The sequence below is a fragment of the Pempheris klunzingeri genome, chromosome 3 (assembly GCF_042242105.1).
Source record: "Pempheris klunzingeri isolate RE-2024b chromosome 3, fPemKlu1.hap1, whole genome shotgun sequence".
NCBI lineage: Eukaryota > Metazoa > Chordata > Actinopteri > Acropomatiformes > Pempheridae > Pempheris > Pempheris klunzingeri.
Genome location: NC_092014.1, coordinates 7,828,957 through 7,850,660, shown reverse-complemented (window position 1 = coordinate 7,850,660; position 21,704 = coordinate 7,828,957). Strand labels below are relative to the sequence as shown.

The 21,704-nt window shown below is 39.0% G+C and overlaps 1 protein-coding gene across 1 annotated transcript in view; it reads left to right on the top strand.

Moving 5' to 3' along the window:
- The window catches only part of mtnr1aa (melatonin receptor 1A a), a 38,184-nt gene extending 17,495 nt beyond the window's left edge, over window positions 1–20,689 (top strand). Inside the window, exon 2 of the mRNA XM_070856514.1 lies at window positions 19,269–20,689. Within this exon, the coding sequence (XP_070712615.1) occupies window positions 19,269–20,137 (869 nt within the window). The 3' untranslated portion in view covers window positions 20,138–20,689. The remainder of the gene's footprint in view (window positions 1–19,268) is intronic.
- The last annotated feature ends 1,015 nt before the right edge of the window (window positions 20,690–21,704 follow it).

Below are 21,704 nucleotides of genomic sequence, written 5' to 3'. Positions count from 1 at the left end.
ATGTCCAGGAATCCAGCTGGAGAGGGTGGGGCGGGATTACAAAACAGTCCCAAATCTTAGAGACAACAGTGGAGATGCACAGAGTTACAGAGGCAGGACCAAAATATGGAGGAACTGTTCAAAACACGACGCTGCATCTATAAAACATTTGGACATACAGGAGACATAAAGCAACATCAGCACTCATTGAAGTCTTGTGTCCACTTGATGAATGTAAGTTGAATATTCAGTTTTTCACTGAAAATAGCTGGCTGCTGCTGGAATTGAATTTTAATAATAGTAATGACAGTAACCCAAAACGATTAGCCAAAGCGTTAAAACAGTGTAGGGCTGAGGGAAGCTGCATTTTTGGATGATAATTTAGGTAGGTTTGTCACAACGAATGATACATTTTTTTTAAAGTCTTTTAAAGTTTTTCTGTGCAGCTTTAAGGTGTGAAAAGCTAAAATTAGAGATCATCACACACATCATCTACTGTATGAAGAAACATGGTGGGCATCAAAGCAGTGGCAACAGATGGCTGTGAGGCACTGGTGAAAACACTGGATTCATGGTCTCCAATATCAAGTTGCAAATATTTCACCCAAAACAAGATCCTGAAATTGTACAGCAGCTGTCGTGAGAAAGTGGAGCAAACAGCCAATGCGCGCCCGCGGGTGCACAGACACACACACACACACACACACACACACACACACACCCTCGGCATCAGCTGTGGAATGTGATAAGCTCTGAACTTCCACCATGTATGAGACTGCCTCCACAACCAATACATTGTATATTAATAGTTAACTGAAAATAACTTTAACTCCAGGAATACATATTTACCATTGCAGAGTCTTGTAGGCCTTCTGTATTGAAATGTCTAAAAATGACTAGACTTTGATAATGCCATATATATATATATATATATATATATATATATATATATATATATATATATATATATATATATATATATATATATATATATACTTTGTTGAGTTACATAATCCTAGATGTTTCCAATCCAGTTCAATGTTCATCCCCAGAGACATTTGAAAGTTTATTCAAGGTTTAAATTTGCTTCCTCTAGTCGCTATAACTTCCGAGGTAACACAGGAAACACCAGATGATACATCAGAGGGTGAGGAAGGGAGTTGGCGAACTAGCACAGAATTATACTCATGAACAGTAATACAACATTTTGTCTGCCAGGAAACATTTTGTCTGCCAGGAAGCTGCCAGATAGCATAATTTTTTTTAAATTAAATGCACCAATTTTGCAACACAGTAATACAGTAGAGGCTTGATTCATTAATATGGTATTTCAATGGCAATCTAGCCAACGTCCAACCACACCCACATTTACACATCATGCACACCAATAGACTGACGAGATCTGTGGTGCCAGATGTAGTTAAATATCCAAAACACCCAGCATGATATCAGAGACAGTATAGAATTTAGGAGTCTTTTCCTTTATCTGCATCACATGGGTTTTGCCATTGCCCTACCCCATCAGGAAGCGAGCAGCAGGTCCTGAGTATATTCAGCCTGGGGGGAGAAGTCAATGTGAGCAGAAATTACAACTTTTGCCCCCTTCTCATCAACCTGCCTCTGTCTCAGCAGCACACTCTCTCAAGATCTGGCAACACAGATCATTTCTGAACCGTCTCTGGCAGTAGGCTGTTGACGTATTGCAATATTCACTAACAGTTAAACGTACCATAAACCGAAGATGAACAAATGTTCTCATTTTACTTTGAAGCGATTTCTAATGGAAAGCGGCCACTCTACATCTGTTCCACCAGGTTATTTTTCAGTTATTTCATCAAACTGGTGGGGTCCAAAGCTAGTTAGCATGTAAGCCAACAACCCCGCCTGCTTCTTTCCATCCACTGGAAGACAGGAAATGTTCATCATTTCATACCACTGGCACAGATTGTAATGTGTCCTCGTTTGTTAGTAAAGTATCTTTGGTGAAAATATCCAATATTAATTAACAATTCAATAAGATACATAAAAACATGTACATAGATAAACAGTAATACAAAAGTCGTACTTATAGATATCACATATCTTAAAAATATTTTATATTTCACATGTTAAAAGAAATCACAAAGAAATAGACGCACCTTGTAAAGTAAAACAAAACATTTGTTTCATTTTTAAAAATATGTGTCAGGGTCCAGAAAAAATACATATACACTACTCACAAAAAGTTAGGGATATTCGGCTTTCGGGTGAAATTTCAGGATGAACCTAAAATGCATTCTAACCTTTCCAGGTGAACTTAATGTGACCTTCTCTAAACCTTTGAATGCACATGTCCAACTGTTCAGTGTTTCAGTACTTTTTGCACAAGTTGCTGTTCTCTAACAAGAAGCTTAACAGCAAAATTCACAACAGGTTTGATCCATGAATCAACCAATACATTTCCTGGTTCAGTTAGAATTGGTATTTAAACAGTCCTCCTCATCAAGCTGTTCACATTCTGACATCACGAGACCAAGACGACACCTAACAGTTGATCAGCAGCACCTCGCCATTGCGAGGCTTCAAACAGGAAGTCCTCAGACGGAGGTGTTCACTGAGCTTAGAGGGTCACAGAGTGTCATCAGGAGGTTGTAACAGTGATACAGAGTGACTGGAAGAGTCACAGAAAGGAGAGGAGTGGACGTCCTTTGGCCACATCCCAATTTATTGAGACACTGAAAATGTTTTGTTGTGGTATACCCACCACTGTTGTTAGCTTTTCTTTCAATAAATTGTTTAAAATGAAGAAATGACCATTGCATGCTTCTACTTAAATGCCCTACTTTCATTAACTTTTTCCATTTTCCATAAATTTCACCTGAAAGTCGAATATCCCTAACTTTTTGTGAGTAGTGTATGTAGGGAGAGCCATCATGATACTACCACTGATTTTTATTTTATATTTTATTGTATATTTTAGAGAAAATTATTGATCATAATGCACATTTTTCAATGCGGACCAGACAAAAATCCATATAGGATTGAAATGTTGTCAGTATTGAACTTTTGTGGCAAGTTGATTGTATGATTGTTTTAGATGGCAGCACTGGGCTACACCAAGGTTGAATTTGCCACATAACATTAGCTACAGTAGCTGTATAGGTAGTTGTAATGGTAACCTTGCAAGTTAAAATTATGTTGGCCAACATAACTTGTAGCTATTTCATTAGAATGAAATGACATAACATGAGTAAAAGAGACTAAATGTAACGTGCATAAAACTTTGGCTATGTTCACTCAGTTCATCAAGTAATGTGAGGTTCAGACAGCACAATGAACAGTAAGGGTGTGGCTGTCAAAGAGGTTGATGAGGGTTCACAAGCTGTACAAACGTTTGGTCTTTGATATCATTGCAGGTTTCCTTCCTGTCTCTTACCAGTAGTTAATTTAGTCGTGACCAGCAGTTTTTCCAATTCAGAATGCAATTCGGTTAGACTCCTCTGCTGTTTATGGTTTCATGTTCATTTTATTTCAAACAAACCGAAATATGCATCTCATTTTCAGTGGTTGCTTTAAAAATGTAATTTATAACAGAAGAATGGTCTTCTTGTTTACAACCCTTATTTGATGTGAAGATTTGCTGGAAGGAGTTTCGCAGCTACTGAATGTTGTTTATAATTCCTGTTTATAAATCCCCTTGGGTAGAAGATGTGCTCTGTTCAAATGAAGATGACTGAACATTTAAAATCTACAGTACTGTACATGTATAATGTATGTATAATTAACGACCTCAAAATTTGGATGTTTAATAGAGGCATTTTGGATTTTACTGTAGCTCAGCTTTGGGTTTAATTGTATAATAACCTCAATAACCTTGAGGCATGATGACTGTGCTCATTTCATAATGAGTGGCAGTAACTCCTCATTAAATACTTGCTTTCCAGGGACCTAAATGACATAAATGGGATCAATCCAATCTTCTGACAGGATCAAGCTGCTTAATAATTGCAAATGGGAATCCAAGGAACCCTTTAATTGGTTGCTATGAGTTTGTGTGCTGTGAGTACTGGAAGGAGGCTGTTTGCTAATGTTAACTGTAGCACATAATTTTTTACACTTAGTTTTTTGACTAAAACACTTACTGTTTTCTGTTAAATTGTCGGCTTTAGTCTGTTACTTTTTACTATGACTATTATTTTTTACTATTACTTTTTACTATTGCTCATTTGAATTATGTAGAACACAATCTAATTTTGTGTTGCAGTGTTGTCCAGATCAAATGCCTGGGGAGATGAGCAAATATTAAGCATCAAGTTGAAGCCATCTGAATAATGTGGACTTTTGAGGTTAAGGGGAGCAGGAGAGTCAGAAATTGAGGAAACTATTAACAGTTTTAACTATCCTCTGTTGCAAATTCTCAACAATTTTGGAATTGTTTGTTATGAGACAGAGGTTAATGGTTCACTTCAAATATGTCTTTTCGATGCCCTGTGTAGTTCAGCTAACTCTTGTATGTACAATCAAAAAGTAAATGGCACAGTGCTGGGGAAAGCTCAGAGAGTTTTTGTGACTGGCCAACACTAGCATGTTGATATCAGTGGTTAGTGGTTAGCTCACTTGCTACACTATTGCACTAACTAGCCCCGTGAGTGGCACCTACATCACCAGGACTGTTGCAGAGCTATTTTGTGAAGATGTGCAGATAAAACGTACTGTCGGATCACATGACGCCAGATCAGATATACTGTACGGTAAGCGTGTCAGACATAAGTTTATCATTTCAGCTTTCAAGTGTGGCTCCATCTAATATTCTAAATGCTTGAGGCTCTTTGTCACCATCCACTTATCTGCTAGAATTTCAGCACCAGCAGAATCTGATGTTTCAACACCCTCCATGTGACCATCTGCAGACAGTACCTCAGGTCATGTATACAGTAACCCTCTGTCTGCAGAACTGGATGTGTATACTCTTATGTAACTGAAGTGATTTTTATTGTCTTTGTCACCAATTATCATGTCATCTTCAGGAAATTAAGAAGTATCTGGAAATAACAGGAATTGTGTTTTTTTTGTCCTTGGTTGAATTGAAGATTAAATCTGTAAATATGCATCAGGGAAGCAATTACTGTAGCAAGCAGGCAAATTAACAATACTGCAAATTTTAGACGTGTTGCTGTGTGAACTGTAGATTAAATTGTCACAGCACTGGGGTTGATGTGGGTTTTTAAAGAAAACAGGTGGAGCACGATCAATCATTTTGGGTTTATGTGTGTTTGTGTGAAAGTGAGTGAGGGAGAGAGAGACACAGGCAGAGACAAGAAGTGGTCGCCATTAACACTAGACTCAATATTATCCTATGTGTCCTGGTTGAACTTTAAGTATTTCTCCTTCTATTTGCATCAACCCGTCAGCCCCGTCATACTCTGCACTGGCCAGCCTTTCAGACAGCTACTCTACCACTCAGACTGGAATTACGTGTTGAATACTGAGGCAGGATGGAGGGTGATTACAAGGTTCCCTTTTTGGGAGTGGGACAGGTGGGGTAAGAACAGCTGCAAAATCTTTTACCAACATAGACACGTACCACCAAATGGATACGTGTGATGCATCTCTCTCTACAAGATCTGAGAAAATGAAATTCAAGATGGTAGCCCCCAGCTGCTAGATTACAAACACAGCTACTAATAGTTTTTAGGAAATAAAACCCCTTTCCTGTACTCATACAATGGAAAAACAACAGTTTGATCTTGAAGACCACATTGATGAATGTTTCAACAAACTCTTCACCATGAATGACATGAAAAAAGGTATTGGCAAGGAGAAAAAGACAACTTTGCTTCTATACCAACCACCAAAAGATGCTGCCATTCACAGCTGTTCTCATGCTGTACTTAAATCAGTGACATTTTACCTTCAATTGACAATAAAGTCTGTGGACTAGATTCAATAGTAGCTCTTGTCACAGTGCTTCACAAGGAATTCCAGCAGGAACACGAAAGCCTGAGGTCAGCCAGAGATAACTAACCACACCTGCTAAAGAAAACAAATCCTTCCAAAGCTCTGTTACCTCCCTAACATCCTAGCTTGCCTCCTTTGCTGAAGAAAACAAGTACATGAAATAAAACCATACTACAATCACACAGCGTGAGAGACAACTTCATTTTTTCCCAGTACCTCAGAGCGAATGCATGACAACACAGAACAGTTGATATAGTAATTTATGACCACCCACCTCAAAATCTCCCTGGACACAGGAAACAATATTTTCTTCCACCAACTACTCTCCTGCAAACAAATAGTCACTATCCATACTTGCAAATTTTGAACATTTCAAACAAACAACAGGTGCAATGTCACAGCAGACAACTGAAAGTCACAGAAAATGGATTTAACAACCAATTCCTCTGATAAATCCTAGACAGATGTAAAATACTACTCCAGAGTGATCCCCTACTTCCTCTATGTTAACTGAATGAAGCCTACTTGTATTTATGTAAATACACTTTGGTTTCTTGGGGCACCTGAGCACTTGGAAAAAAGAAGTTAATATGAAATTTCACAGTTTGTCTGTGTGTTTAGTGTCTTTCTTTTTTTTTTGCCTACTCTGTCTGTCTCTCTTCTTTTTGTCATACCATAGAAGGCCCATATCTAGCCATTCTCTCATGCACATGTACATGCAAAAACACACACACAGACACAGAGTACAATCAAGTGCTATTAACTTTGCATTTTTCACACCTGATCCTTCATGTCAATAACAGAGCCACGCAAGTTTTAAAACTGAAAAACTGAAGTCATAGTAAAAATACTCACTGTGAAGATGTGAAAAGAAATAAACCATCATGATACATTGTGAGTTTTCTTCCCCTTCAGTTTATCAATGGGATATCACTAAAGGAATCCAAATGAAAAATATGCACCATAAGATTGGCCTTTATGCAGACGACATTCTGCTTTACCTAGAAAATTCTGTCTCTTCATTACCTGAAACCATCTGTCTCAAACATTTAAAAAAATCTCTATTCACAATGTCAACTGGTCTAAATTAACCATTTTCTTACTCAGCCTCAATAGCTGGGATGTGGCAGTCCAAACACTACCACTCTCTGTGCGCTGGTAATCACATATTTAGGAGTCAGCATTTTCCCTGGGCTGTCAGAGTTAGTCAATCTCAACTTTAACCCACTTTTCAAAACAGTGGAGGACAACCTTCTCACTGATTCCCCTTAAGCCCCCATCCTCCTGGTTTAAACTGTCAAAATTGTACTGCAAAAACAAGACATCTAGAATGACACTATCCACTTTACAAAAATCTAAAACCCAAGGAGGTCTGGAAGCGCCAAATGTTCTCCATTACTTCATTGCCCACCAGCTCAAAGATATTCACAAATGGACCTACCTGAATCAATCCAACAAGTCTTGGACAGATATAGAACAAACATTATGTAAAGAAATCCCTGTTTCAGATACATCATTCATTAGCAGCTCTACAGGATGCCATTTACAAGCATGCCATGTCTCAAAAACCCTAGCATAGCTACAACTCTGACAGCAACACCACAATCTCTGGTGACACCACCACAATGACATTCACAACCTTGACTTCTTAATGAACAAAAAACACACTAAACTGTTTATCTAGTAAAGATGTCACACACCCCAAGCATATCTTCCAAAATAACACTGTTTTTCTTCCCTCATTTTAGTCCCATGCCTTCATTTGGTGCAGAAGTACGGCCTTGGGGTGAATCACTTCTTAGAATTTCTCCAGATCAAATCCTCCATTCAGAACAATATCAACATAAATCATCTTCCTTAGATCTTCCACCATTAATATCAGTACTGATCAACATCACTACTGAAAAAAACCACTATGCAAAATCTACAAGCTGCTTAAAGATAAATAATGAAACATCCAGTAGAATACTCACAATGGCTCTAATTATCCTCATGAACTTGACATTAAGGAACATAATAAATTTCATAAATTTCAATTTCATTTCATTTTATATTGAGATAGACCTCAGAGTTGGGCAAGAGCTGCCCTCATATCCTCAAGAGGGAGGGGCAGGAGTAAAACTAAAACTTATGATGACAATAATAATAATAATAATAATAATAATAATAATGATAATGAATAAATTAAATCAACAAAGCGGTGTGCTTTCTGGTAAGAGGGACTCCCTGCTCTGCGCCTGGGTGGTCCACTCTGCCGCTGGCACATGTTTGAAAAGGCTGGGTCCTACAGTTAGCAAGCCTCCTCCCCAGGATCTTGGGACTACCACCATTAGGCTCAGCCAGGGATCTCAGGTCAAGCTCTTTAGCCATTCCCTCCTCTGCTCCATCTACTTCACTCTCTCACATCTGCAGTGGAGCTCCAGTCACAAACACCACCTGAGGCTCCTTCTACTTCCCAGTCACAGTCATAATGGCCTGTAATCAGCTAACTCTATTAGAGCTGTAAACATTTTCATTTTTTTTTCCAAATTGCTCAAATTAATTTAAATGCTTATTGCTTATTAAATGCCTAAACTACATTGTAAAATGAATACTCTGATCATTCACAGTTCTTCTGCTGTCTTACTTGACTGTCAGGCTAATGTTACGGTCAGACAGCTGCATTTAACAAAGTCAGTAAACAGCCTCACCTTTATCGTGAATATTTCCATCTGTGGTGTTGAACCTAAATGCTCTCTCATAGTGTTTCTTAGATGGCTTTTTAGGGTTAAGTTAGCATGATTTTGGGATGGCAATGTTGGTTTGTCGATCCACTGTAGGAGATGGCTTGTCATGGAATTTTGTACAAATATTCACGGCCTCCAAAGTCCATGAATCTTATTGACTTTGGTGATCCCCTGATTTTTTTTCTAGTGGCACCATTAGGTTGACATGTGTGGTATTGAGTGAAACGTTTTGGCAACTATGTGGTTGATTGTCATAAAATGTAGTCGAGATGTTTATGTTCCCATTGTTATGAATTGTTTGGTGATCCAATGACTAAATTCCAATTTGTCCAATACTTTATGAATAAATGCCTTCAGATTAATAATGTTCCTATCAGCCTTAGCTGTAGTTTGATTTCATTAGCACATGCTAAACAAAGATGGTGAACATGGTTATACCTGCTTAACCTCAGCAATTTAAACATTGTCATTACCAGCATGTTGGCATGCAAACATAGACATTTAGCTCAAAGCACAGTCTCTCCTTGCCACTAGCATAGCTATTGACTCTTAGTCAGTCTCACCTGAATGGTGTCCATTATTCTACTACATGGGAGAGGAGTGCAACAAAATGCCATGTATTTGAGCTGTATAGTTTAACTATGTAGGTTTAACTAACCTAACAGTCTTTGTGAACGATGATGACCTGGGATTAATCTGCAACAGAATTCTTGTAAAAATAGGATAAACATAAGTTCAGAAGACCCGCCTCATTCACATATCCTCGGTATGAGAGGGGTTAAAGTCATTCTGGAAACAAGCATCAGCACCATAACCTGCGTCTGCTGCATTAATGACAGTTTGATGGGACTCAGCAGAAATACCTTTATTCAAACAGCACTTAGCTTCAGATGGAGGTTTCTGCAGGCATTGTCCTACTTTATGTCCTCTATTTGTAATCTCGGATCATAAAAAGAAGACAGAATATGCTATATTGTATTGAACGCCACGACAATAAATGGTATTTAGTTTTTCTATAGCAGATGCTATAGCTGAACCATACAGAGTGTAGCTTAGTGGGGAGCAGCTGGAGCAGTACTGTAAATCTTAGCAGCACCAGCAGCTGCAAAAGCTGTGGCCACATGGTTCACCCAACCCACAGCCCCTTAGGGGATCTAAAAGTACAGTATCCTCCACACATTGACCTGATGTTCATCAAGATCAGAGTCATGGAAAGATACCTACCTGTACATCCATGAATAAAGGTGACAATGCAGTTCATCTAACACAGATATTACTTAATTTTTATGCCTGGTCTGACTAACAGGTTAATTTTATATCCTGTTTTGCCACTAGTTCATGACACATGAAGACTGTGTAATCAGATTGACAACATGACATTGGACAAGTTGTCTAGGGGGCTTTATCTGGAAGACGTGACTGGACCTGTCAGGCTGTGTCAGGCCACCAGCTGTGGGGGCCTGGCTGACATCCAGTGTGACACCACCCGTGGTGTTTTGTCATCTCTGCTCCCTAACCAGAGAAAGTAAGTGTGGCAGACAGGTATTTTCACAACACATGATCCTCAAAATTGCAGTGGTGGCTGTAAGAAAGCGGCCCAGCAATTTGAGATCAAGACTGCTTGTTTAGGTTTTTAATGTTTGACGAGGACGAGGTTGTAGGCTATAAACCTCATTGGGCCTGATATGCTTAAATCCCACTCGAGTTGCATTTTAGTGCTAACAGCCACAGGACATCATAACACTGTCAAGAAAAAACAGGAGCTCATTAATCTTTCCTTAAATAAAGCAAAGACAAAATACTTAGTTGAGATCTGAAATGTAGCTGTTAGCAAAATTTCTTTTTTAATGGCTACAGAAAATGCACCACTGTTACAAAAATTGTGCTGGACAAAGGACATTGTGTGCTAACCTGAGAGTATCTCAAAGGAATCTTCTACCCAGTGGGAAAACTTTCTTCATCTGATAAGAGAATAACAAAGTAGAACATAGTGATAAGAATTCGTGGATGTCATGAGTCAAGAAATAACCTGAGGTAATAAAACACCACACAGAAACTACATTGTTTTGTCGCGGTCATTTTTAAGCAGTTTTTAACTGTCACTGTCTTTGTACTAGTGTTAACTGTCTTGATTAAAGCTGGATTCTGACATTTAAATAATCTTCAGGCTACTAACACAAGGATATTTTTTGAAAACAGCTGTGGTGCTTGATGCAAACTAGAATCGGGTTGGCTGTAATGCTGTTTTCCACTCTGCTGTTTCTGGTGGGTGCTTCCCTCACAGAGAGGGCACTTGAGGTCAGTCTGTAAATCCCTTCTTTCCCTTGCCACACCAGGGTAGGAATAAACCACTTCCACCTAAATCCATGTCAAAAGTGCTACATTTTCACTATTCTGTCAGCAACTGAAAACAAATTTTCTATAAAGTAATGGAGAAGGCTATTGACAGATTTTGTCCTTCAACATCCATGTTTTATTATTAATGTACTGTGTTTTTTTTGTACTCAGCCTAGACTGTTGAAATAGCTTCAGTAAAAGAAGTGAGGAGATTAACCCTGCAGAGAGTCTCATCATCCACGCCTGTCACTGGATTCATTCATAAACACAATATCCGCAAATCCAATAGTGACCTAGGGACATAATCACTCTGCTTCTTCGTAAGTTTGCCTCCATCTCTCTCTCTGGTTTTATTCTTCTCTCCCTTCCTCTGCCTCTTTCTGTTTCTCTTTCTCTTTGGATTATTATTAATGCAGTTCAAGTAAAGTTCCAACATCACAGTTGTTTTGTGTACATTTTGTCACATTTCTATGTGCACACCTGGAAGCTGTCACCATAGTTCTGTCCCACGGAGTGCCACAATAATCCGATTTTTTTTTTCTCCCAGTCATAGTGATAGCTTGGAGATATTTTGAGTGAATTACGCTAGATCCTACTAATTGCCCCCAACACATTGTCACAGACACACAAAAACACATCATATCCTATCATTTATCAAGGACTCATCATTAGAGTTATTAGATGAATTTGGTGGCACAGTTACTGATTACTAAGTCATGTATGAGAAGTCAGAAGCTCAGCAATGATGGAAGAAAATTCACAAGAAGAATTATTTCTTAGATGGAACGACAAGGTGCAGGAAGTTAAATCATTGAGGGCTTTGTTTGTGCATTTGCAAAGACCAACACAAGGTGCTTGGCAAGGTAACTGAATGGGTATCCAAGGACAACTACTATTTATTCTTTTTCAACAAGGTGTTCAGGTGTGCAATATTTTCCAGCAAGGTACACTGTAAGTCTGATGATCATTATTATCCATTCAGTCACATTCATTGTTTCTCACTGTTTGTGATGGCTGTGTCATTCACAGTGGTGCTTGATGAAAATAGCTCACCAAATGGAGAAAAACATGAAAGTATGAAAATATTTTTGTTCTTTGAGGTTCAGCGTCTCAAGAAGCATACATGTAGCATCACAAAGAAGCCATATTAGAATAGTAGGAGGAAGAGAGAACTGTCTGTTTGATTTGTCTCAAGATTTTTCACTGTGTGATCTGTGTGTTGCATCTCAGAACATCACACATTAATCAGGATAATAACACTGCACTGAACATTAGGGGAAGGCATTCATGCTGTCTAAAGCAGTTGTGATATTAACAATAAACAACGATAATTTTAATCTGGATCTAAATGCATCTTCTAGTTTGAGACAGCAGTTAAAAGTGTTGAGTTACATTTTTCACCACTGCCTTGTAATTTTTTTAATACTCTGCTGAGTATTTGGTTTGTGCTTACTGATGGAATCACTAGTTCAAAGGTGACTGAGATTGAACTAAAATTAATCAGGTTTTATTATTTTATTTTTACCTTTGTTTAACCAGGACTGATCCCATTGAGATTAAAAATCTCATATCTTCTACAAGGGAGGTAGCATAAAAAATAAACTGAACTGCCTTGTGTATTATAGTACACCAGTGTGTGTGCCTGTGGTTTGGCAGAGTAGGCCTTCCTATCTATGAGTAAAGCTTGCAGCAGATCCCTTTGTTAAATAGCATCTGTTTAAGGATATTTGGATCAACTGTGTGAAATTTAGATAAATCAGTAAAAAGAGATGCACAATGTTGTTTTTTTATCAAGTGCTGAGAAAATGTCAACACCTTGAGCTGCTCATTAATCAAACATTCAAGGATCTTGTACAGTATAGACAATTTTTGAATTGACCTGTAGTTGTTTAAAAATCATCGGTTCTCCCCTTTTTAACAAAGAGAACAAAATCAGATTTCCAAATCTTTGGAATTTCCTTATTTACAACTGTTAAATATAGGTTATATATCAGTTAGAATAATAGGTTAAACATATACTAAATGTATGAGGCTCCTCAATAAAATAAGATGCTAATTAAAAAGTAAGGATCAATAGGATCTGACCATTTTTCCTTTCCAGTGTCGAGAGCCTTTAGTGCTCTTTGTACTCCCTGCACAGTAAAAGGTGAAAAGCTAAACTGTTGACCATCATTCATGGGAACATCAGGACAGGGCTCCACAGTTGCAGAGCGGGATGAATCAACCAGAGAACCAAAAGATATAAAAGGTTGTTTAAATAGTTCAACAAATCAAATTTATCATGAACACAATGGTTACTTTGGTTGTTGCAATAAACACAGATAGCAGAAAATTTATATGGAATATTAGTCAAAATCAAGTCTGTTAGTGGACTTCTCTAGGTATTGAGGATTGGGGAAATGAATCAACTATCTAAGGTTCAAGGAATCACTGAGATTTAAAATCTGGCACATTTCTGGCATAACCCATAAGACTGAGTTCTCAGCAAAATACCAAATATAATGTCTTGTGCCATCTGTTTATATGAAGTCTTCCATCTTGCCGTCTTGTGCACAGGACTGGATATGACAGGCAGTACATTTCAAGGTCAGAAAAATACACACACTTATGGTTGAGCTTTTACTAGTCTTTGCACTGCTGTGAAAATAGGCCCAAATGTTTATAATTGAAATTCATAATATGAGATATGCATGTATGTAGTGTCATTATTATTCGAATTTACATATATGCTTGACATATTGAAATGTATTCATACTCCTGGGGTGGTTTTTCGCACATTAACATACATTAAAATGAACTTTCTGCAGTATACTCTGCCAAGGGCAGCAGACTTAAGGCCTTTATGTGCTTTTTCTTCACGCTCTGATCTCAGTAACTTCCCACGACATGGTATGCACTTAGACTTGACCTCTGACTGTGGGTATGAAATGCCTATAGTAGTTCATTAAAACCATGGGGACATAAGGCCACAGTGTGTCTAGGCTGATAAAGAGCACAAAATCGGTAATTAAACTGACCACCCACATTCTCTCTACTGTTCAGATATTATCTGAATTTGTTGTTTTCCATCTTAAGACAGCATCACAGCGTCAAACTTAAGATTCATCTGTGTAACAGCCTGTAACAGTTGGTAGACAGTTGTCTTCACAGACTGTCAGTAGATTCATGTCTTAAGTATGTTTTGCCAGAAAAACACAAAAATGTTGAAGTATGTGTTCCAAATTGATTTGCTGAGGTCTAAATCGATTTTTTGGGAAATGCCCTTTTTTACATAACGTTGGAGGGAAAATAATAATATATGCAGTACATAGACAGTTTGTTGAGTTGAGTTTTATTTGATTTCATCTGGGCTTGTATTACAGGTTCAGAATTTGATTATTTTATGTAGGAAAGTGGAATGTGTAAAATTGTTTTGAGAATTTACCAATATTTTTGCTCACATTCTGTAGGAATTAGACCAAATCTCTAGCAATATTAATAGTATTGCATGTATTTATAGGAACTAAGAGAATTTACAGACAGATTTGTGAGGCAGTATAGTACTGGGAAACAGTTCAATACAATAAATACAACAGTACAATAAATTAGCATTTCTTTGATTAAAAAAAAGAACATCTGATAGTGACATCCGATAGTATATTCTGTTTCGCATCAACCTGTCCTACCAAACTGAACGACTGGGTAATGAGGGTTGCGGTCAGAAGGGTGACCAAGAATACATGGACCACTGACAGAACTACTGAGTTTGCTGAGATGGCACATTTTGAATGACAACAGTCAGTGCAGCACTTGCTGGGCGACATGTCAAAGTACTGAAAGAGGTCACTGCTGGAAAAACAGCATGACGCCCAGAGCAAAACCTTGGTCTAGTACAATGAAAAATGTAGCTCTTCAGCTGTAATCCAAAGCAATCTGGAAGAAAATAGACAGCTCAACACCAGTCAAACCACATCCCTGCTGTAAAGCTTGAAGGTGGCAGTCTCATGCTGTGGGTGCTCTTTTCAGTGCCACAGCACAGGGGACTTGTGAGCTTGAATGAAGAGTAAATGCAGCCATAAATGTATGTGAAGCCTTATGTTATGGTGACAGATTGTATTCCCACAGGAAAGAATTACAGCCAATTGATTGCAAAGTCTCACTGATTAAACCTAGATCAGTTCTTGGCTTAGACTTTGTATGGGGCTAATGCCCAATTATGGGGAATGACTATATAATTGGTCAGCCCTTTGGCTTAGCCAGTGTTTATACTGGTGTCCGTGGGGATGGTCAGCACTGTGAGATTGAAGTGTGGGAGCAGCTGATTAGTAAGTAGCTTTTGTGTGGATATACTGCAATAAATGTGATTGGATGATGCGACCCAACAGAAAGTAGCCTCTTGAATTCTTACCCTATTTGATTTAAAAAAAAAAAAAAAAAAAAGAGCCAAAACTTGTGAATGGACGAGAGCCAAGAGGTGGAGCTTAAATTATTGGATGAATGTAGTCAATGAGCAAGTAGAAGCAAAAGATTGAAGAATAAAATAGCCTCCCCTGACTGCACTTACGCTAAGCTCCATATCAAATCACAGTCCCTCCATATCACTGCAGTGCCTCCAGGACAAGAAAGTGACAGTCCTGGTATGACCCAGTAAAAGCCAGGTCTTAAATCCCTTTGGAAAATCTGTGGAAAGACCTCAGTGTAACTGCTCACAGACACTTCACTTTCAGCTTGACTGAACCGGAGTAACTGTGCTCTGAAAAAAATGGGACAAAACCCTAATTCAGATGCTCAAGGCTGATAGAGACTCAGAGGTCTCATTACTGCCAAAATTAATTTTCAAATTATCAATTTAGGTGCTCAAAACTAATTTGGATGTGACACCTGTGTTGCATTGTCATTAGGTCTGAAAAACAACTCTTCGGACATTTTTCATGTGCGGTAGTTGCCCCCAGTTGAGATTATGCTGCAACACCATAAAATGTGAAATTATTTACCTACAGTTGGCCAGTGCTCGGGCTCAGATGGACTTCACTTGTACCTAAATCCTAACAGAAATTGGTTACAAGTGTGGGATCGCAAAAATGGAAAAAGGACACAGCACCAGGCCATATCTCTCCCCAAGCCAAATGAAAACTCAGAGTGATGCGTCAATCACAGGACTAGTCACAGTGACAGACACAGTGAGTGAGAGAGTCCAACAGTCAAAAGAGCCAGCTGCCCGTGGGCTTGCCACGACATAACCTTGTCAAGGTCAAGGCTGTTAATAAAGAGTGACTTGAGTTTAAAATCCTGTAACAGTTGTAACAGTAAAGACAAACCCTTGTCTATACCTCTTATCCTTAAGGGTGGCAGGGGTGCTGGGGCCAATCCCAGCTGACTTTGGGCGAGAGGCGTGGTACATCCTGGACTGGTCACCAGTCAAATGCAGGGCTGACACACAGAGACAGACAACCATTCACGCTCACACTCACACCTACGGGCAATTCAGAGTCACCAATTAACCTGACCTGCATGTCTTTGGACTGTGGGGGGAGAAAAGTAAAGACTAACCAAGGGAGGTAAAGGGAGCCCCTTAAAAGATGACTGTTTGTGTTTTGTCTCAACACACTGAAACATTGAAAACATACAGGATGCGTGGAGGTTTAGAAACTACAGCCGACCCTCATCTTTGTACACACACATATTTACAAGTTTTGTGATTTAAGAGGACCTTACACTGGCTTACTTTAATTCCTTGGAGACCTAGTCTAACCTTAACTATAATAACTACATCCTCAATCAAGTGTTTGTCCACAAATGGGTGTTGAGTCCCCATATTGTCGCTGTGTGATTACTGTCCCCTCAATATACTTAAAACAATTTGAGACACATATACACATTCATTTGCATCTGTTGTTTTAGTTCTATGGTCTGCCACTTTATCATTTCGGTTTACTTTTGCCACATTTATCAATCTTGCTTCCAGCCACAGCAGGCAGCTGTTTCTGGCACAAAAAAAAAGAAATCCGTTAAACCCACTGTATGCTATGTGCCCACTACTAAATGGTAGGCACATAATATTAGCAATTAGCTGATGAACATAGTGCCGCATTTACCCGCTAAAGTGCCAGATATCTCCCTTTTTGGAGTTGGACCAAACCCAAAATGTAGCTAAAAGCAGAGAGAATATTGGACTTCTTCCATTGTTGTGTTTAATGTGTAAATATTCAATGGGTTGCTAATACATTTAGTCACATTTTAGCCACAGCAACCTTATATGGTGATAATATGTCAGTGTCATTTTACTGCTTCAAGGTAGGAAAAAAAGTCATTGCTGCTTCAACCATCACACACACACACACACACACACACACACGCTGATCTTCATGTACACACACAAGGAGCAAGAAAACTCACACAGGTATCTTTATCCCCCATTAGACCGTGTGACCATATATTTTGTAAAAAAAAATATCCTACTTTTCAAAACGTCCCCACAAAGAGACACACACACACACATACAGTAATGTTTTCTAGCAGTCATGGGATCTAGTAACATCAGGTGCACCCAATTGCCTATAGAGGGCAGCTGAATGACAGATATAAAAGGACAAAACTTAATTAATGGCCACGTATGATCCATGGCAGTAGAATGGTTGGTATGTTCTATGGGAGATAACAGGCCACCGGGCTGATCAGTAGAGTGCTTCTAATGCCCAGGTGAGACTGACAGGTCTGCCTGTGGGTTGCTGGAGTGTGTCTGATACTGACAGACCAAACGTCAGCGCAGAAATGAAATTGCCTCTTGCACTGCAGTGACTTTAGAGATATAAGAGGTTCCCATCTGACATGTAGTAAATGCATCTTATCATGTGTGACAGGGTGTTGTCACATAGGCAAAACTGGATGTGATCTTGTCATTAGGCCTCGTAATATGGTGCTTACCACTATACATCCAACACATTCCACTAATATGCAAGTGACAGCTGTGAAAATGCTGTGTGGCTAGATGTGAAGATCCTCCAACGTCCTCATGACTGGCCACTCAATGTAAATACAGCTAAAATGCAGTGGTCTGCATAATTAAGGAATATTGGAGACACAGAGCAGAGTGTGCCTACACACTCAAGTGAGGCTATTACCACTGAGCATAATAACATATTTGCTCTTTTGCCTCTTTCAAGTGCACGTCATGTATTTCACTTAAAAGAGGTTGAGGGTTGCATTCACACTCCGTTGCCTCTCAGCGTGCAACAGTGTGCTCTGCAACAAGCATGTTTAATTTTCCCATCAGTTTCGAAACAAAGAATACACTTGTGTGCCCTTGTTTACCGCCCAGCCGGTAGATCACGTTTGCCTGGAATGCACAATGTGGAGTCCTTGCTGGCAATTATAATATGCATTATTTAGTAACAGGGACCCCCTCCTTTTCATTGTTCACCAACAACAAAGGTGACAATTGAATGCAAGTTTAAGTTTACATATACCAAACCATGAGGGGAAACTACCAAATGCATTTATGCATTTACACATAGCAATATTCACATATGCATGCACACAAACAATAGAAAATTTGCAGATGCATTCCCTCTCAGCATCTAGCCTTGAGGACTTCTCCCTGTGGCTTATGTAACAATGTAGCAACAAAAACAAATGGATGTCTCTGAAGGATTGTGCTGGTGTGTTTGCATGTTTTAGCATATTTACAAATCATGTTCACTTAAATAACTGGCAGCCATTTGTCCGACCATACAGTAGATTTTTTTGGATTTTCAAAAGGATTGTCCTTCCTGCCAGGCAGCTTTTGCTTTTCTTTTAAATGTCAGGGCTTTTTGAAAATGAAGAGCCCTGGACCTTGATTTACAGTGGGTCATCACATGGAATGTCTTCTGTGATAGTAATACACGTGTCAAAATTATGCTGTTGTTCTGTAATAATGCAATTACCCTTCCACTTCATTTAAGTTTCTGGTTTAAGTAAAGGAAGGAAATCTTTGTGGTGTGTGGTATTACAATATTCTTTTTTTTCTTTATGTCTATGTTCGGATTTTTCTACAATATCCTCTGTAAGTTGACATTTGTCATGAACCTTTTTGCATTACAGTCTACTGCCAGAAAGCAAATGTGCCAAAACAAGCAGAATAGTGGCACTGTCCATTTTCAGTCAGATAACTCGAAAATGTTATTGAATGAATAATTTGGCATTCTCTCTGCACAATAACTTGCGCTCTTTTTGTCTCATTCATGTGGATGGCCAATCCTCTCTGCTTCTCTTGCCAGTGACTCACGAGTCCTCCCTTGTCTCTTCTGTGGTTGTGTGTTTTGTCTATAGGGAACATCTTTGTGGTGAGCTTGGCAGTGGCAGACCTCGTGGTGGCCATCTACCCGTACCCTCTGGTCCTCACCTCCATCTTCCACAATGGCTGGAACCTGGGTTATGTCCACTGCCAGATCAGCGGCTTCCTTATGGGGGTCAGCGTCATTGGCTCCATCTTCAACATCACCGGCATTGCCATCAACAGATACTGTTATATCTGCCACAGCCTCAAGTATGATAAACTGTACAGTGACAAAAACTCTGTCTGCTATGTGTTGTTAATCTGGGCACTGACTGTGGTGGCCATTGTGCCCAACCTGTTCGTGGGTTCACTTCAGTATGATGCACGAGTTTACTCCTGCACCTTTGAACAGTCAGCCAGCTCAGCGTACACAATCGCAGTGGTTTTCTTTCACTTTATTTTACCCATCATGATTGTCACCTACTGCTACTTGCGCATTTGGATACTGGTCATACAGGTGAGGAGGCGGGTCAAGCCAGACAATCGGCCCAAGCTAACGCCACATGACGTTAGAAACTTTGTCACCATGTTTGTGGTGTTTGTGCTCTTTGCCGTCTGCTGGGCGCCGCTCAACTTCATCGGTCTGGCCGTAGCGATCAAACCAGAGGTCGTGGTTCCCCTCATCCCCGAGTGGTTATTTGTGGCCAGCTACTTCATGGCCTACTTCAACAGCTGCCTTAATGCCATTGTGTATGGTGTGCTGAACCAGAACTTCCGTCGTGAGTACAAGCGCATTGTAGTGTCAGTGTGCACGGCACGCATCTTCTTCCAGGACAGCTCCAACGATGCAGGGGAGAGGCTCAAGAGTAAACCATCACCACTCATGACCAACAATAACCAGGTCAAGGTGGACTCGGTCTGATCGTGTCAAATGAACTGAGAGAACCTGAATGGATATGCTGTGACTAAGACTAAAAAAGAAAAATGGGGAAAAAAAGCTGACAAAGTATCAAAAATACCAAATATAAATATAAAACAGCTTCTGTTCTCTGAGCTGTCCACTGACTGTCATATGGTGCTATCCGACTGACCTCCGAACAATCACAGTAAAAACAGTTGTGCATATTATCTTTGTCTTTTATCAAGCACTTCTGTTTCTGATTCTGCAGTACCTAGTAGTACAGTAAATATGATGTCTGTTTTGTTTTCATGTTTACAGTGATTATATAAATGTATCATGCATTATATAAGTATTTATTTTGTATGAAATGTCATGTAGTTACATAGTAAGATATATCAGGTTCCAGTTAAATGAAGACAAAATTTGATCAGGCCAATGAAAATCTTTTACAAAACTTGGTTGAAAATATAACCAGAAGTTTATAAATGATATTAACAAATTTTAATAGCCTCATTTGTGACACTGTAACACTAATTGAGTGCAAGCAATGTGGGTTGCTGCTGTCTTATTATACCCTGCAATACATTAGGTGGAATATATATTTTAGTCTCTCTCTCTCGCTCTCTCTCGCTCTCTCTCTCTCTCTCTCTCTCTCTCTCTCTCTCTCTCTCTCTCTCTCTCTCTCTCTCTCTCTCTCTGCCACCTTGTGAGCTCATTATACTGTATGCATGGATATCAGGAGTTGTTCATATGCAAAATAAAATCTGATATTGATGGAGGATCTGCTTTAGTCCTGTGTCCAGTTTACTCACAATCGCATTTATTGCAATTCTGTAAATGCATTCAGTAACAATGTATTCTTCAGCTCCATTGCTGAGATCTCTGTGCACAGCTTGTGACTAAATGGGGTAAGAAATATGAGTTGTTAGATGAACAGGCCAAAATGTCAGTAGTAATTCTTAACAACTGACTAACATTGGGGCTTTGTTTAACACCTTTATGATCGTTGGCCTGCTTGTGTCTCTTGTACTGTTTGTTTGTAATGTTGCTGTGTTCCATGGGTACAATATTATTGTCAAAACTATGAAAATAACATTCAAGGTGTAAAAAAAAAAACTTGAATTATCCTTAAATTATTATAGTTCATTTGCAGAAAAAGAAATTATCATGGTTTCACACAAATACCGCCAATTTCTACAGCAGCCCTGCAGCGGTGTTTCTAATATGTAGTTTATCTTGATTTCTGGTTGATATAAATGGTGTGGACAAAATATAAAAAAAACTGTACAAGACACTACAATTCAACAGCACCAAATGCTGCAGTCTTCAAAATGGCTGTAAAGTTGAATCAGTGTCTGTATTCCCAGATTTCAACATACACTGACAGAGGTGTACTGATCCTCTAGAGTCATATTTTTGCCAGGGATCAACTACGACACCACTGCTACAAATCTGCCAGTGTAATGTAATTTTTATTTATTTCTATTTTGTATTTTTTACTTTATATTGTATCAAGTTTGGCCCGCAAACTAATTTCAAGGCTAGCATAAAAGAAGTGAAGGTAAGCATAAGTGTCCTTCACAATGTG